The 19,094-nt window shown below is 37.1% G+C and overlaps 1 protein-coding gene across 2 annotated transcripts in view; it reads left to right on the forward strand.

The window, feature by feature from the left end:
• The window catches only part of LOC145276857 (nuclear pore complex protein Nup205-like), a 393,804-nt gene that overhangs the window by 326,411 nt on the left and 48,299 nt on the right, over positions 1 to 19,094 (forward strand). For both annotated transcript variants that reach the window (XM_080128250.1, XM_080128251.1), the window contains exons 22-25: positions 6,007 to 6,162; positions 8,232 to 8,477; positions 14,131 to 14,274; positions 14,395 to 14,499. In XM_080128250.1, coding sequence (XP_079984376.1) covers positions 6,007 to 6,162; positions 8,232 to 8,477; positions 14,131 to 14,274; positions 14,395 to 14,499 — 651 coding nt within the window. The remainder of the gene's footprint in view (positions 1 to 6,006; positions 6,163 to 8,231; positions 8,478 to 14,130; positions 14,275 to 14,394; positions 14,500 to 19,094) is intronic.

Genomic DNA, 19,094 nt, shown 5'->3' on the forward strand with positions numbered 1-19,094 from the left:
TTACTATCAAGCCAAATTGAAGTCTTGTTTTTCTTCAGCATATTGATGGTGCTATGCTGGTGTAAAGATGCATGCTAAAATCCAAATCACCAAAGCATTCTTCTCCTATCAAATTGGTTATCTGGCTATGCTGCATTTGCTGATGTTTCTTTTCATATTTAATATCATAGTATCTTTCACCTGGCAGGAAGTCTGTCAGCTGACATTGGAGAACATCTTTGTATGCTGAACAAAGTCTATGAAGTAGACTTTGAACAATAGTCCTCTTTTGTGCATCCATTTTGTAGAGGGCAGAAAAAACAGGGCTGTTTAAATTGATGCTAGAAAGTGGTGGGAAGTTGGCATCTGTCAATTGTTCGGCATCATGTTCCCATCTTCCAAAAGCAGCATTCATTTCCATAACATAGCAAAAGAAGTCCAAGTATTTTGGTTGTCTGCTGAGTAGGATCCAGCAAGGTCCAGTAACTCTGTGGTATAACAGTCCAAGTGCAACCATGGCACAGTCAAATGAATCACTCTTCACATCATGAAGCACACTTTCTTGCTTGAGATTCAGTGATGCCATAAAATCTTGAAAAAATGTCACAATATCATTTCCATGATAGTGGAGTGAAGCAGCAGCCTGAAAAAGGTTATTAAACCTATTCCTCTAAAACTTGTTATGCTAGAATTTTGTGACTGAAGGTGACAATAGGCTTCCCATGAGGCTCTGCAGCCATTTTTCTCATCACCTCTTGGTCCCAACACATCACAAGCAATCCTGATAAAGCGATATGCTGCATTTGTTTAACTTGAAGAAAACCTTTTGAATTTTTCAAGACCATCTCTACCGATTTTCTCATTCAGATGTTGTTCCCATTTTCTCAAAACTTTTTCGGGTTCAGAACTAAGGCCATGAAGGAAGTGAGCATTACAATGCAAAAACTCCATGTTTTCATCAATGCCAAGCTATTCATCCTCTGTGTTAAAGGCTTTGTTGAATGATTTCATGACACTTGCTCTGTCACTCATAAGACCAGTCAGATTCTGTAACATTGACCGGAATACAGTATCCACTTCACTATCTGTATAGAGATCAGCCAACTCCTGGAGCAGATTAAAGGCCACATCAACAAGTGTATCTGAATCTTCCTTGAATACTGAAGTAAATCAACATGAAAGCAACTGACCACCATCTCTTGAAAGTTGGTGTCCCACAGTCTTTTGATGTTTTCTAGTTGTTCCATCAGAATGTAAGTCTACATTGCTCGATTGCAGTAATGCTTCAGCTATCTGTTTGGCAAGGACATGCCCTTTGTCAACATACCTTAGAGATGATCGCTCTATGGCAGGTCTTTTGAATCTATAGCTGTGTGAAAGATGTGTCTTGCTTCAATATCAATTATCTTTCCACAGTTCTTGCCAGATACTTCTGCTTGCCCTATCAATTAAATGACACACTTGATGACATCTTTTGTGTACCGGTTGCTATTATGTTTCTTCATAGAAAATCAAATTTCATCTGTTGAATTTTTAACTCATTCTTCTTTTTCTCTTTTTTGCTTTTCTTATGAAGTTTTTTTGAATTGGAAAGGAGAGTTTGGGTCTTTTTGAGTTTTAGTTTCAACTTAAAAATTTGTTTAGACAATATTTGATTGGGCATTCTTTCCATCTTTTCTTTCTTACTCAATCTTGTTTCCCATCTTTTCAAACGCTTGTAAAATGCCGAGTGTCTAATTTTTGAAAACTCCTGATTTCTTTGCTGCAGGGCAGTCAAGGTACTTTCAAGTTTAATTTTATTTTCCTCATATAGCCGTTGTAATGATGACAATAAATCTTTATTTCTTCTTAGCTCTTCATTTTTCTGCTGTAAATCGTCATGAAAAGACTGTATCTTTTCTGAAAGTACATCTTTTATGGTCTCCACTTTATCTTGTTCTTTTAGTTTTTCCTGCATATCTTCCATCTCTCCCTTTAGTTTTTTTTATTTGAATGGTTTTTGAGCCAGAGGGCAATGGTGAGTTTTCTAGCTTGCTTTCCTCATCATTAGCCGGAGTTTGTTGAATCATCAGTATCTTTCTTCATGATTGTTATTATGATGCCAAGATTTACTGAGATTTTTAGATGTTGCCTGAATTTTCTTTAACTGTTTCCCAAAAAACTGCCTATCAATAGAACGGCTAGATAGATACTCGGCAGCCTGACATACCCAAGATGATGGAAGTACTTCTTTGTTTTGGAAGGAAACTAAGTCCAGAATGATGCCATTTGTAAGTGCAATTATTTCTGATCGCCCTGACAAACTTGAACTAATCAGTTCATCTCTTGTAACACCAGCACATGACAAATAATTTCCAACGAATGTCAAATTTTCCATTAAAAATGTTTGGAATCTGTCAGTCATTTATGTGCAAATTGGCATTAGCATGAGCTTTTTCAATTAAGTATCTTATTCTTAATTGATTGATGGTGATGAAATTGGATGCAAATTCGACAATATCATCCCAGGTTTTTTTTCATCTTTCAGGTAAAAAAGTTGTAAAAGGAGTTTATTGGTTATACTAACTTTGGGAATGGATGGTCTTCTACCTCTTCCAGTGAAATTGAAAATACTTTTAATTTCTTGAAATTACAGTCTGCAATAAAAATATTCCCAATTTCAAACATGCAGCAAATAAATAATCCCATTCTTAACATGTGGAGAAGAGTTTTTTTTTTTTAAACTAGTCTGTACAATTTAATAAATAATGCAAAAATAAATGTTAAAACAATAAAATAAAATAATAGTACTTATGAAACTAACTTATTTAGAAGCCCATTCTTAACATGTGGAGGAGTGTGTATTTTTTAGTCTGTACTTTCACCTAACAATTTAATAAATACAAGTGTGTGCTTTCAATAAACAATACAATAAAATATATTTAAAAAAAGAACAGTAGTACTTATGAAGCGAACCATTGTCTTTTTTTTTAACTATAGTCTGTACTTTCACCTAACAATTTAATAAACAATACAAGAATAAAATAAATATATTAAAATAATAAAAGGAAGTACTTATAAAACAAACTATTATTTAGAAACGCATTCTTAACATGTGGAGTTTGTACTTTCAATTAACAATTTAATAAGCAATTCACAAATAAAATAAATATATTAAAACAATAAAAAACAATAGTACTTATTAAGCGCGAGCATAAAAAAGGCTGTTAAATGTGCACTCGCGTACCAAACTGCCTTGTCACAGTGTAGTATTGGCGAAAATTTAAAATTAGACGAAAAGCAAGTAGTTTTCCAAATATGAAGCTATTTAATTCTATGTTATCATGGCTGGCCATTTTTGTACGCACAAACGCATTAACCCCTGAACTCTGAGACTATTTCCCATTTCACAGTGGCCAGAAAGTGGATACTCATTTTAAGTAAAATTTACATAGAAAAGTAATTTTAAGTTAAATTTATATAGAAAAGTAATTTCTTCATATCATGAAAAATATTTCTTTGCGACGGAATGGCCAGCCATGACATACATAGAATGACATGGTTTAATTTTTGGAAAAGTACTTGTTTTTGTCTAATTTTAATTTTTTGCCAATACTACACTGTGACAAGGCAGTTTGGTACGTGAATGCACATTTAACAGCCTTCGTTTATGCTCGCGCGTAGCATAAACGAAGGCTGGGCTGGGCTGGGCTGGGCTGTAAAATGGAAAATAGTCCCAGAGTTCAGGAGTTAATACGATGCAAAAGAAATCAAACAAAAAAACTTTTTAGCCAATAAACACACAAAAAAATGACCCCCTTCTAAGGTGGCCAGAAAGTAGGTACTCATTTTAAGTTAAATTTAGATGGAAAAGTGATCACCCACTTTTCGAAAAAGTAATTTCTTCATATCATGAAAACTATTTTTTTGCGATGGAAACGGTTTTCAGATTCGTTTTTAGCACACCAAAATCTACAAAAAACACATTTTGTTATATACGGACGTGAGACGGGCCTTAAAGTAAAATAATACCGCGTCTTCAACATAAAAGTTGTTTTCGTTGTGCTAATTTGAGTTTTTTCTGTCTAGAATAAAATAAATTAAAACAATGAAAACAACGGTACTTATGAAGTGAGCTATTATTTAGGAAACATGTGAGGGGGAGCGTGTTTTTTAACTAGTCTGTACTTTCACCTAACAATTTAATAAACAATACAAGAATAAAATATATTAAAACAATAGTATTTATGAAACAAACTATTATTTAGAAAACCACTCTTAACTGTGTGTGTGTCGTTTTTTTTATTTTAATAAATATGTATTTTCAGCTAACAATTTAAATTATACAAAAACAAAAAATAAATGTTAAAACAATAAAAGAAAACAATAGTACTTATGAAGCGAACTAACATGTGGAAGAGAGGGGTTTTTTTTTTTTGGTTTTTTAATTTAGTCTAGTCTGTACTTTCAGTACTTATGCACGTAGCGAACTGTGCTGAAATAACATTTAGAAAGCCATTCTGAACATGGAGAGGAGAGGGTGTTTTGTAACGCTTCTGAACTTTCAACTAACAATTTAATATAAAAAGTTATTGTAAAACTTTAATTTAACTTGAAAATACTTTTTAAAAATAGCGCAGTTTCACTAAGTGCATAACCACCGTACTTTCATCTATGGACAACAATAGTTGTTTACGTTTATTCAAACTTTAATTTTATGCAGTCGCATGCCTTGAATTAAATATCTACCATGCACGAAATCATTTTCAAATAAATACAAAATGCTAGAAACGTGCTGTTCAATTTGCTTCTTGTCTAGCATTTTTTACGCTCTTTTGCCAAGTTTGGCAAAATATTTGTTTATTCGGCATTCTAAACCAGTTTCCTGAAAGTATTTCAGGAAACTGGTTTAGAATGCCGAATAAACAAATATTTAGATACTGAAACGTTTTAAAATTAAATCACTAGTTTTATAAATGGTTTATTATAAATACTCTGTTTATTTCCCCCCTAAAATGATACAATATTAATTTAATGTAAAAAAAAATCCAAAATATCGCTTATTTATTTACGTTAAAAAGCTGAACACGTGCTAACTAAATGTTGCAAAATACTTCTGAATATTTAAAATATTCAAACATAATTTTTACAAATTAATGTACAGAAATGGTTTCTTATCGCTTATATTGAAATTGAAGCAGTATAGTTACCTATTTGGTGAAATACCAAAGTCGAACAACTTTCATTCATTAACTCGCATATTTTCACCGTGTTCACGGTTCACAGTTCACACAATTTTGTCCAAAAGACTCCCGAGGTGTCAATTTTCTTTCGCTTTGCGCATTTTCGCGAATAAAGCTAGGTACAATTTCTTAGCACCATTTTATAGGAAATTGAATAAACTTTAATTTAATATCACGTTTGCCATGGTTATTATGAATGTTAATTCACTAGAAGCAAATTAAATGAGATTTTAAAAAGAATTTCGCATATTTTTTTTTTTAATATTTGTTGTAATTTTTATACGTAAATAAAAATCATTCTTTGCTTAATTTGATGCTATTTATAGTTTTTTTATTGGTCGAATGGTAAAAATTTGTGAGATGTTGACTGGTGTTGCCCACCCTAGAGTTGGGGACATTTATAACACCTTAAATACCAAAATGATAATGACAGTCTTAAATCATTTATTTTAATGGTTGAAATTAAAATAGTTCAATCTTAAAATTAAAACTAAGCATTTTACTTAAAATAGTGAATTTACATCTTATGAGAATTATTTTCTTTTTCATTGTCATGTAAAATAATTGTAGCTTGTCAAAAAAATCAAATAAATTACTAAATATCTTTTGATTTTATATTTTAAAGTTTACTACACCTGAAAATGTATCTTTTTTTTTTTACTTAGCATTTTTAGTTTTAAATTTAATGCTTTCAAATTTAAGAAAACAGTACTAACCAAATTTGAGTCTAAAGATGAGATTATGTTCAATTTATTTTTTTACAGTAATTTGTTTTAAAAAAAAAATCTTTTTCTATTATTTCCAGAACATTTGGATATTACAGGAATCCGCAATGCAATAAGAAAACATTTGATGCAACTTCTTTTGAATTCTTTAGACTATCCTGCTCCAAATGTTGCACATTTTTTAATGGGTTTTGATTTAAGAAAACCTGTTAGTAAAACTAATCTTCAAGATCCAGGTAGTTTTCTTTGATCACAATTCCTAACCTAATCATTTTTCAAGTTGTTCTTTATACTCCATCTTTTTGTTTTAAGTTAATTAATTGCAACTTTACAAGAAGTGATGTATATTTAATTCCCCCACTAACCAACAATCATGAGGTTGTTTGCTCAGCAACCGAAAAGGCTAACATGCTTGCCAGTCGGTTTGCCTCAAATTCCACACTGGACCCTTCCAACCACCCCCTACCTCAATTTCCTATGCGGACAGACGCTACGCTAGACGATCTGAAAATCACCCCTGCTCAGGTGCATGCTATCATAAAAAACCTTGACACTTCAAAAGCATGTGGACCCGATCTCATCCCAGCTGTGCTATTAAAAAAGTGCTCAGCCGAAGTAGCTTCAGTTCTCTCCAAACTCTACAACAAATGCCTTAATGAATCTTGCTTTCCGGGCTGTTGGAAAACTGCTTCTGTGGTACCAGTATTCAAGAATTTTGGCGAAAGAACTGATCCATTAAATTATCGCCCTATTAGCCTCCTCCCACTTTTTGCCAAAATATTTGAGACCTTAATTAACCATGCTCTAGTCCAGCACCTTACAGATGCTAAACTTCTAACCGACCAACAATATGGATTTAGACAAGCCCGTTCCACAGCAGACATCCTCATTGTAATCTCTGAACACATATACCATTCACTGGACAAAGCGGGAGAGGGCAGAGCGGTAGGTCTAGATATATCTAAGGCTTTTGACAGGGTATGGCATGAGTGTCTCCTCAGGAAGATTAGATCATACGGTATCACTGGTAGAATACTTAACATAATTAAATCCTTCTTAGATAAGAGAAAAATCCAGGTTGTCCTCGACAGTCGTACATCGAAACAATATGATATAAATGCGGGAGTGCCCCAGGGATCTATCCTTGGACCTCTACTGTTCCTGATATTCATAAATGACCTCCCCGACAAAATTGCCTCTGAGATGGGTATATATGCTGATGACACCACACTCTATAGCAGGCACGACAGGAAAACAAATGAACATATATCTAAAGTAATGGCAGAAACACTAGAGGATGACCTCCAATCAGTAGTGGAATGGGGACAAAAATGGATGTTCACGTTCAATGCCGCCAAGACTAAACTTGTTTCATTCAATAATTACAAGAAACCGTCTCTACCACCTATAGCAATTGCCAACGACTCTTTATCTGAGAGTACGTCTTTCAAACTCCTTGGCCTAACGTTCACAGGAAACATGAGTTGGAACAATTACATCGAGGGCATTGCCAGGGCCGCTGCAAGGAAGGTGGGCTCTCTCTACCGTGCTAGAAAACTACTAACACCCAAAAGTATCCTGTACCTCTATAAGGCAACCATTCACCCATGTATGGAGTATTGCTGTCATATTTGGGTTGGTGCATCGGCTACTAGTCTCTCGCTCCTTGACAGGGTTCAAAAGAGAGTCGCAAATCTGATAGGCCCTAAACTGGCATCTAAGCTTCAGCCTCTGTCCCATCGACGAAATGTTGCATCCCTCTGCCTGTTCTACAAGTATTTTAATGGTGAATGCTCTGATGAACTGCAAGCACTTGTGCCCCCACGACGTGAACACCCTCAACAGACCCGACAAGCTGCAAAATCCCACCCCCACACTGTAGAGATCCCTAGATGTAAAAGATCTTTCTACTCCAGTAGTTTCTTCCCAAGAACCGCTAGACTTTGGAATTCCATTCCAGGTCACTACTTCCCCAACTGTACTGATATGCAGAAGTTCAAATGCGACGTGAATCAACATCTTGCTGCCCAAATCCCTACATAGTACCCCAGTAGTTGTTTCCCCTGATAGTAGCAGCCCCCTGCACCAAAGTGGCAATGTGCCTTGTTTGGGGTGAAAATGTAATAAAAAAAAATAATAATAATTTAAAGCTGTTTAGATTATCTTTTCTTTTTTTTTTTTACATAGTTTAAACAAAAAAGTTTAATGTTTTTCTAGTTTCTGGGTTTTATTTTCTAACAAATATTCTGAATCTTATGTAGATTAGTTATTGTCTAAATAATCAATTTCAATGTTATCTTTTCAGGTGTTCTTGGTTGTCCCAGAACATGTCTCCATTCCTTAATAACAATTTTGAATTGTGGAGTAGGTACCCTTACTGGACCACGCTGTATCAGAGAAACTCCACAATTAGCTGAGCTAGCATATCATTTAATATATGCCCTTTGTTCGAACAAAGAAACTTCTCCACCAACAATGCGTTACCTGCGCACTGTACATGACTTCTTCTACAGACATTTGAAACATTTACCTTTTACAGGGGATTCTAATCGTAAGTAATCATCTTGGAATTTCAGAGGGCGTTGTTGTTTCTTTAAACGTGATTTTTTAAATTCACAAGTTTGTGTGTATGCTTCACTTGATAATAAAGATCACTGTGTATTTGTTTAACTAGCTATTCCTGTTCTGTTACTTAAATCTTGTAACACAAGTGTCTACTTTGTTCATAGGTAATCACCTAAACAATCTGAAAAATCTAGTGGTAATTAAAAAATAATTGTTTAATAATTGTCATGGGTGTGAGATCAGTTTCATATATAAATTTAAAGTAGATGATCCCCTACTTCCAAACCACTTTATAGCAGTTAAGTAAAAGATTTTTACCAATAAGTCCTAGTGGCAACCACATATGATCACCCCCCCCCCCCCAAAAAAAATAAGATTAGAACCACTACTTACCATCTAACTTAAAAAAAAAAATATATATATATATATATATATATATATAATTATTTTTTTACTATAATAATTAAATACCTACAGACACTAGTGTTTCATCCTTTCGGGATTCTTCAGTGCAGGGTGTCACGATTACTACCAGTCGAACGATTCGAACCCCGCGACACGAGACATCTCTGGCTCGATTAGCGGAGGCCGTATCCATTCGGCTACCATTAACCGTGTGAAATAGCGTTGAATTTTAAACATTTTAAATTAAATGTTCATTACGTCAGTAGACAGTGATCAAATCGTTATACGATGATCTACGCATAAGAGCTAACTTGACCGACTTTTAATTCAACTGAAAGTGCTCAACGATAAGAAACAAATTTCTTAAAGGAGCTGTCATAATTATTTTTTTACTATAATAATTAAATATATATATATACATATATATATATACACAAAATGTATATAATAGCAAAATGGTTGGTGAACTACCTTAAAATGGAAGAATAGCCCAGAATGGATTATTTTATATGAAATTTTATGTGCAAAACTGTCCTCCTTCTCTAAATTCTACAACAATTGGGATTTTTTTTCTGCTAAGTTTTGCAGGATGTTCACACAAAAAAGTCAAATCTAGTTTATGAAGGGGATAGCAGAGAATGTTACTCTACAATAATAACAAAAATATCATGTTTCATTTACTGAGAAAATAAAATAAAGGGGATAATTATTTGTCAAATAAAGGTATTTTTCATTTAATTTGTTCACTGTAAAAAAGAAACCGTCTATAAAAATATCAAACATTTTAGATTATTATTTAATCAATTTTCAAGAAATTCTGAAATTATTATGATTAATTTATTTGCTAAAAAAAAATGAAACCTGGAATTTTCTTTGTTAAAACTGGTGTTTTTTGTGTAAAAATGTTTTCCTTTTTAGTATATAAAATATTTTTGACATCAGAAATTAACGGCAACTTTTTTTTTCTTTTTTTTTTACATAGGCATCACCACATTATCAAGGCCCAGAGGCCACTCAAGGATAAGGGTTAAAGAGTGTACAGTAGAAATTGGACAATATAGTAATCATTAGTAATGAGAATTTGGTAAATTAACGGCTCATCAAGAACTTATTTACTTTAGACTTGAACACAACCATATTGTAGTCAGCCGGAAAGCAGGAAAACGGAAGACAATTCAACAGGCGTGCAGTTCTAAGAAAGAAGCTTTGTTCATGGAATCTACGTTTAGGTTCAGGCACAGATAAAGAGTGGGGGGAATTATTGATAGTGTTTACAGCTAGACGAGTGTTTCTTGTGAAAGTTTGGCGAGGGGGGACCATAGATTAAAGCTCAGTCGAACACTTTCCATGAAAATAACGATACATCAGAGACAAACTCGCAACATCTCTTCTGTGAGATAGAGGTTGCAAGGAGGAGAAAAGGACATCTACGAGGCTACGAAGTCTATTTTGAACTCTATCAAGGCAGGACAAGTCCTTTCTAGCAGCTCCTGCCCAGATGTGGCAACAATATTCCATCCTTGGACGTACCTGGCTCTTATATAGATAGAGAATTGCATCAGCAGTGAGATATTTACCGGATCGATAGAAAGATCCCACCATTTTTCCAGCGGCCTTGGCAACAGTTTTGATGTACGTGTTCCATTTAAGATCAGGAGTAATGGTCAAGCCCAGAAGCTTGTCAAAACTTGAGGCCTCCTGAAGACGAGAGCCATTCATTTCAATTGATGCCAAATGTGGATTAGAATGTTGATGATGTAAAGAGAGAAGCTTGGTTTTAGATGCATTAAAAGTAACCAGCCACTCCTTTCCCCATTGTACTATGTGCTCAAGATCAGAGGAGAGAGAATTGGAGAGAACTTGGTCGTTTACTGTCTTAGATGTGCTACCATAAATGGTAGTGTTGTCAGCATAAATGTCTACAAATGATGTAAGGATGTGATTTGGAAGATCATTAATGTAGATCAGGAAAAGAGTTGGGCCCAGGATGGACCCCTGAGGGACACCGGCATTAATACTGTGAGCTTCTGATTTTTGCCCCTCAACTACTACTCTTATGAACCTATCAGAAAGAAATGATTTAATAATTGAGAAGACATTTCCAGCTATACCATAGCTAGCGATCTTATGAAGTAAACCTTTATGCCATACCCTATCAAATGCCTTAGATATGTCAAGAGCAATTGCCCTAGAAAGATTGCCACCGTCGAGAGATTTGCTAATCCTATGCGATATAACTGTAAGCACATCTGCTGTAGATCTAGCAGAACGGAAACCATATTGAGTGTCACTAAGAAGGTTATTTTTGTTGAGATGGTTGATTACTTCTGTATTTAACACAGATTCTAGCAACTTACTCATGACGCACAGGAGACTTATTGGCCTGTACTGAGAGGGGGATGAGCGATCACCTGAATTCTTAAATACAGGGCATACTGATGAGATTTTCCAGGGAGATGGGAAACTATTCTCCTTAAGATAACGTTTAAACAGTTTTGTAAGTATGGGCGCTAGTTCAGGTTGAAGTTTTTTTAGTACTATAATTGGAATACCGTCAGGGCCAGTTGCTTTACTGGAATCAAGGTTTTTGATTAGCTTCAACATTTTAAAAAGTAAATTCAAATGTTATTTCATGTCAAGAAGTAGAATTTAAGAGAAATCACTTAAAGATTTCCAAAATCAGCAAGAAAATTCAACCCTATAAATAAAATTTTGCAGTATGTTTCAAAGAATAGTTGTAAAATAATTAAATTAAATTTGCTGGATTTAAGTTTTGACATTAACTTTGTGATTATAAATAACATTGTTAATGAATTACCATTTTTTTTGTTATTCTCACAGTTTAAAGAATTACATTCCATTTTTTGTTCCTGAAGTCAAAAATATTTTTTTTCTTAAACACACTGACATAAAATTCTTATTTACTTTTTAAAGTGTTATTTTTACTTAGAAAGAAACTGTTTTGAAATTTAATACACGCAAAAACCAACTTTGGACATTCTTAGAACATAAAAAAAAAAAATTTTAAAGAATTTTAAAATTTAAGTTGATATTTGGAATCCAGTCTCCCCTTGCTGCTACTTCAGATCATTTGAAACCATAGCTGCAAGTTTTAGTCTCCCCTCCAAGACCAGAAGCTTTAGGGAAATATATACTAGCAGGGAGATTGCTTAGGATTGAATGAGGCTCAATAAATATTCCACACTTCCAATACTTTTATTGTTATCGAAATTGGTGAAAGTGCCCATTTTACATCAAATCGATTAATTACCTGCTCTAGTCGGGGACCCATTGTGGTGCACCGGGAGGAAGCTTCACATGCCTCCCCACAGTGATTTAGTTTGCAATACATTGCACTTTAGAGAAGCTACTGTTGATTTTATAAAATTTTTATATAATGATTTAAATTAAAAGTTAATTATCATTGTTCTCTTCATTTCAAATGTGGCCATCTTATTTAAAGAACCTATTATATACCAAGCTATTTTTGCTTGTGCGATGATAAAACTTCTCAAATGCACTTGTGATGTGAGCCTTTATAAAGGTGTTAACTTTAGTGAAAATGTGAGTGGTCCTTCTGTAATCAGATATTTAAAATTTTTGATATAAGAAACATTCTAATAGAAAACCTATCTAAGGACACTTCGAAACACATAAAATACAACTGTGTGAAATAAAAAAATAAAAAAAATCAGCCCAGCCATTTCAGAGTCCATAGGGAACAAACACACACATACAAGTGCTTTTTATATATATGTAGAAATATATGTGTGTGTGTGTGTATATATATATATATATATATATATATATATATATATATATATATATATATATATAGGGTGTCCACAAAGTCTGGCTACATTATGTAGCCAGACTTTGTGGAAGCATCCTGTAGATTATGTAGCCAGACTTTGTGGTCACCCAGTATATATATATATATGTATATACACAGGGTGCCCACAAAGTCTGGCTACATAATCTAGAGGATGCTTCCACAAAGTCTGGCTACATAATCTAGAGGATGCTTCCACAAAGTCTGGCTACATAATCTAGAGGATGCTTCCACAAAGTCTGGCTACATAATCTAGAGGATGCTTCCACAAAGTCTGGCTACATAATCTAGAGGATGCTTCCACAAAGTCTGGCTACATAATCTAGAGGATGCTTCCACAAAGTCTGGCTACATAATCTAGAGGATGCTTCCACAAAGTCTGGCTACATAATCTAGAGGATGCTTCCACAAAGTCTGGCTACATAATCTAGAGGATGCTTCCACAAAGTCTGGCTACATAATCTAGAGGATGCTTCCACAAAGTCTGGCTACATAATCTAGAGGATGCTTCCACAAAGTCTGGCTACATAATCTAGAGGATGCTTCCACAAAGTCTGGCTACATAATCTAGAGGATGCTTCCACAAAGTCTGGCTACATAATCTAGAGGATGCTTCCACAAAGTCTGGCTACATAATGTAGCCAGACTTTGTGTATATATAATATAAAATCACAGAGACTATAACTCTCATAAAAAATGTGATAAATTAGTACTGGTACACTTTACAAACCAAATTTTCGGTAAATGTCCGCTATGGCTTGACTGAAAATTAATGCAAACTGCCAGAATATGTTGAATGCTGATCAAGTTGATCACCTAATTAGAAAAATTATTGTGCAGAAAACAAAATCATGAGCTGTAGAACATATGGTAGGAAGTGTAGCATTAAAAAAAACAAAAAAAAAAAACAAGCTTCTGTTAACGGTGATTGCTCATAAAAGTGCACAAATATGCAATGCAGAAAGTGGATCTCTTTACATAGTTGGACCTTCTTTGCACAAGTTGCTGAAAATATCAAAAGTCCTCAAAATAGTTTACCCGTGTGTATATTACATTACTGTTACAGATCGGAGAAACTAACCCTAAGTCTACCCCCCCCCCCCCTCAATTTAGTTATTAATCATGCGAAAAAAATACTTTTACTTATACAAAAAAATAAAACCATATTTATTCATTAAGGTAATTATATTTTATTGTTTTTTATTGGTTTATGTTTTGCAATTGTAATTAGTATCCGATAAATCTTATTTTTTTGTTTCCTAGCATATTTTTTTTCTTAATTGGATTGGCATTCAACATATTTTGGTGGTTTACGTTGAGTGCCGATCAAGCCCAAGCAACATTTACAGAAATCTGGTCTGCAAGATGCAACAGTACTGATAAATTTATGTTTAATTTTTAGGGACTTCCTTGAGAAATCACCAGTCATGGTTACTTAAAGCTATTGCAATTGAACTTCGACTTGCTTCACTGAATAGACATCGCTCACATACACAACGCTTGATGAAATTGTTGTTGGAGGATATCGAAGTGGATCAAATTTCTGGTAAGTTTAACAAAATTGAAATGCATTGTTTTGGGGACAAGGATTATATTCTAAATGATTGTAATCTTAACTATTGTGTTTAAAAATAACTACAAAATTCTTATTCTTTATAACCTATAGCAATGCAAAATTATGGATCTGAGGAGAATGATTATATAACTTATGGTGGCAGAGATGCTTCACTTTCTCAATATCCAACAATGGCACCTACTCGAATGATGACAGGTTAGTATTTTGTTTATTACTTGAAAATGCAAAAAAAGCAACAATTCCTTAAAAAGAGAATGTATAATTTATGCATTTAATGAAGGCCACAAACTGTATTTATCAAATTATCTGTTGACTAGAAAAAAAAATGCTATTGATGTTTGAGAATTTTTAAGATTTCTTTCATATACACTTTCAAAAGTGTTTACAAAATTTTAAAGGTGTCTTTTTTTTCTTTTTTTTTTTTTTTTAAACTAATATTAATATGTTTTTTACTTGTGTATACAGGTTAAAGTTAAAAGACTGATCATGTATTGCAGGGAATTATTTTTTTATATTTCTTTTCTGCACATGATCATTCTTTTTAGGTTATGAAATATTAGACTCATTAAATTCATTAAAAAAAATCTTAGCGAAAACTTCTTGAATTAGCAGTCATTATAGACTCTGATACAATTAACATAAGCAACGTGTTAATTTATCTCCTTTAATCGACAAACTAACAGATTTAACAGATCTATATTCAAACAGAATCTGAATATAGATCCAAGCTTATTTGCAATAAATTCCCAACAAAACTTTGTACATCACATTGATATAAAATATAATATAAAAACACATTCATTCTACGTCATAAACACACCACATATTTTTAATTTTGTTTCATTTGAAAAAAAAAAAAGAATAAAAGCACTCTTTTTATGCCATAAACACAACACATATTTTTAGTCGCATGCAAGCGACTCTATAAGTCACTCCGTTGGTCGGTAACACTTTTTTGCTTGGCTTGTTTGGTTAAGATCAAAGGTCTGTTCTTTGCTTTTTAAGCTTTTCTTGGCATTAAGTCACTCTTCAAGGATGGAGCGAAAGATTTGGCCTCCAACATTCCCAAAGAGGGCAATGACCAAAAGGTAGCGGAAGAAGGGAGCAGCAACGCACCTGCCTGCGCCGACCTAACCAAACGGGCAGGAACATCACCACCCCCAGCCGCCACACCTTCTACATCATCTGCCGGAGGCGCATCCCCAGGAGGGGAATCATCACCAAGCCCCAAGGAAAAAGGTGGTCAGCAGCCTCCCAAGAGGAGGAAAGGAACAACCCAGAGGGACGGCCACAGCCAGGATGCTAACGTATCGGTAGACTGGCCAGCGCTCTCCCCCAACATTGAGACAAGCCAAGTGGACCCCAAACCCGGCCAATCCAACAGTAAAGGAGCAGTGCCAGCAACTACATGCACGGAGCCAGCTAAAACCCAGCACGGCGAGAACATGGCATGGGGTTCTCAATCCCATGAAGAGCAGCTGACACCTGAGGGCTACAGAGAACTGTTTTCCTCGACTTATAAGGAGTATACAAAAGGAAACATCATCCTTCCCCGCACCGGACAAGTCGAGGAATTGGAAAAGCGGGTTCTCTCCCTGGTCACTTCAGACCTCAGAACCAGGAGCCTCACGGGAGTCAGCAAGGAGACAATGATTGAACTCCTTCTCGACCAAAACATTCCGGCAAAATACGTCTGCAGAAGGAGTTATGCGATGTGGGACGTGCTGCTCCCTAGTCAAGAAGAAGCGGCAAGACTGTCCAGGATGGACTGGAACTGGAAAAACATCCGCATCCAGCCGGAATACCTGAACAAACGTAGAACCAATGTCACCGTACTGAATGTTACATGTCACTTAGGGGCCAAACAACTGGGTGCCATACTCAGCCAGTACGGTGACGTGGAAGCTGTAACCCCAGTCAAGGGCCAACGCAACGTGTTGACCGGGGACTACAAAATACGGATGGTCTTGAGCAGAGCAGAATTCGACAAAATTCCGGCGATGCTCAAGTTCGACAAGTGGACAATGTCAGTGATTGTGGAGGGAAGAAAACCACAGTGCTGGCATTGTCAGAAACAAGGCCACATGGCCAAGGACTGCCCAAAAAGAGCCCCGGCCAAAGTCCCGGAAAAAACATCAGACAAGGCGACGACTGAGGCAGTCCCAACCAAAGCGCCATCAACGGTTCAGACTCCCCCAGCAGCAGAGGCTGGATGGTCGACGGTCACCAGGAAGGGTAAACCCTCCAAAAACTTACCCAAGCAAGTGGTGATCAAAGACCATCCCGAAAAAGCCACTAGTGTTTCGGCCATGGAAGTGGAGGCACCCTCTTCCTCTGGCAAGAGGAAGCTTCAAGAGTCCGAGGAGGAGGAGGGGACATCCGAAGAAGAGGCCGGCCAACCCAAAATAACCAGCAACAATGTCACAGGGACCACAAAGGAGGAGAGAAAGACGAGGAGGAAGAAAAGCCGGAGAACTAAAGCTACTTCCCCGGACATTACCACCAGTGAAACCTCCTTACCCCCAACCCCCATTCAGCCAGAGCCAAAAAACCCCTCCACTCCAAAATCCCCGAAGAAGTCATCCCGACACCCCTCTGGAGACACTGTTAAAGAGACTGAAAATCCCCCAAACCCCCTACTCAGGACACTCCTCCAAGTCCGGTCACTACTCCCACCCCTTTTCTTCCTCCTCCTCCCACTCCTACCACCAAAGAAGACCAGGTTACTGCGACGAAAGTCAGTACAGAACGGACTGAGAAGTTTCCCTTCCTGCCAGGAGACAGGATATGCGAAACGGGCTCTCTGCTACAAATTCTGGAGTTGAAAGGGAGGCAGAAAGCACAATACGAGAAGCTTCGGAACTTTGTGTTCATTGGGGCGGAAAACATTACCAACCCCAGTAACTTTTAAAGACGCGCCAATGCTGATAACCTTTGTTTGGGAGAACAAAGACGCCAGAACTCAAGCTCTCTGGAATATGCTAGAGGCAGCGAGGGATGCCATAAAGGGCCAGCAGCTCAGAAAAATAAACTTTCAGTGTGAAGGCAGAATCTACTGTCATCCTTCCTTCTACAGGGCGTTAAAATTAACCTTTTCCCTGGACGTGGGAGGCGTGGCTAAGGATGGACAGCCTTCTACGGATTTACTTACCGGCAGCCTTGGCCAGGCCTTCTACGTCCTCACGGCCGAGGATTTCAGATCCGTCTGTGACACTGCTTGAGGTAAGTGAACATGTCTTTGAACTTGGCCACTTTTAATGTGAGGGGCATCAGGTGTCGAAGCAAGGCCTCGCGAATTGTGAGAGACTTGGTGTCCCTTAAGGTAGATATTGCCGCTATCCAGGAGACCCACTTTATTTGTGACGGAGATTGTCAGGTGCTGGTGAACAACTACGATGTTTACTCAGCATATGGCAATACTTATAGTCGTGGAATCTCCTTGCTAGTGAGTCGTATCCCTGTCAGCGTCGGTGAATGTTGTTCACGCAGGTGAGGACGGGCGGCTAGTTGTTGTTGATGTTGCCGTTAATAGTAGTGTTTTTCGGATTGTCGCTGTTTATGCTCCCAATTCTGCTGTAGAGAGGGCATCCTGTTTTCGACAGTTGGAGGGCTTCTTAGTGGATCCGGAACGGTTAGTTTTAATGGGTGATTGGAATGCAATCCTTGATCCCAATATAGATATGGCCGGGGGGGGGGGGGGCTAGTGGGTCGGTGCGGTGTGACAGCACTCTGTTCGACCTCATGGCCTTGTGCGATCTCGTCGACAGATTCCGTCTGGATCATCCGGGGCGGGAGATGTGGACGTGACATCCTGTAGTGCTCTCCCATCCAAGTACTTACTTGGATCGGATGTTAGTTAGAAGAGGCGACGTAGACTTTCTATTGTGCCCCATGTTCCACTTGTTAGGACACTTGGACCATAAACTCGTCATGGCCCGTTTGAACTTAAGTGCTAGGCCTAAACTAGCCGGATACTGGAAGTTCAACAGCACCTTGTTGGAGTTGGAGGACTACCGGTTGAAGGTTACCGAATTAATTCAGCAGGCTTTAGTGGGGGCGGTTACAGGGAGTAAGTGGTGGGTTAGTCTTAAGGCCAAAATTAGACGCTTCTCTGTCCAATACAGCCAACGCCTTGCGTTAGATAAGGCTAAGGAAAAGAAGCGCTTAGAGGATAAACTGACCCGGGCGGTGGAGGGGGGGGGGCCTAGAGGTAGCACTAGCTAAACAAGACCTCAGCAGCTTGGCTAGCGAGCGGTATGAAGGTCAAGTAGTTAGGGCTAGATTAATGAAAGTTTCCAACGAGGCTGTTAATGTTGACGCGGTTCGGATGGGTACATTCTGAAAGTATATAACCTGGAAGGACACGCCCTAGTTTTGACTCAGGGAGATCTGCGAGGGGTTTCGGGAGCATCTATCGGAGCGTTTCACCCAACTACCCGGACTCAGGATCGAGGAGTTTGGCAGTTATTTGGCTGACTCGCCCCGCCTCATGGCGGCTCGGGCGGCTAGCTGTGATGGTCTTGTTACTGAACATGAGGTCATTACTGTGTTGAAGCAGGTTGGCTGCAACAAATCCCCCGGGCTTGATGGTTTACCCTACGAGTTCTACTTGAGATTGTCGCCCATGTTGGTCCCTATTCCGAAGGATATGTTCAACCATTGGTTTGCTCAGGGTTTCATCCTTGGACAGGTGACCAAGGAAGTGATCACATTGCTGAGGAATGGTCAACGGCATGGTGGGGTGGAAAATTTTGACGATTTTAGGCCCTTGACTCAGCTAAACACAGAGT

This window comes from Euprymna scolopes, chromosome 5 (assembly GCF_053919585.1).
Source record: "Euprymna scolopes isolate OS-2025 chromosome 5, ASM5391958v1, whole genome shotgun sequence".
In the NCBI taxonomy this organism is placed as follows: Eukaryota; Metazoa; Mollusca; class Cephalopoda; order Sepiida; family Sepiolidae; genus Euprymna; species Euprymna scolopes.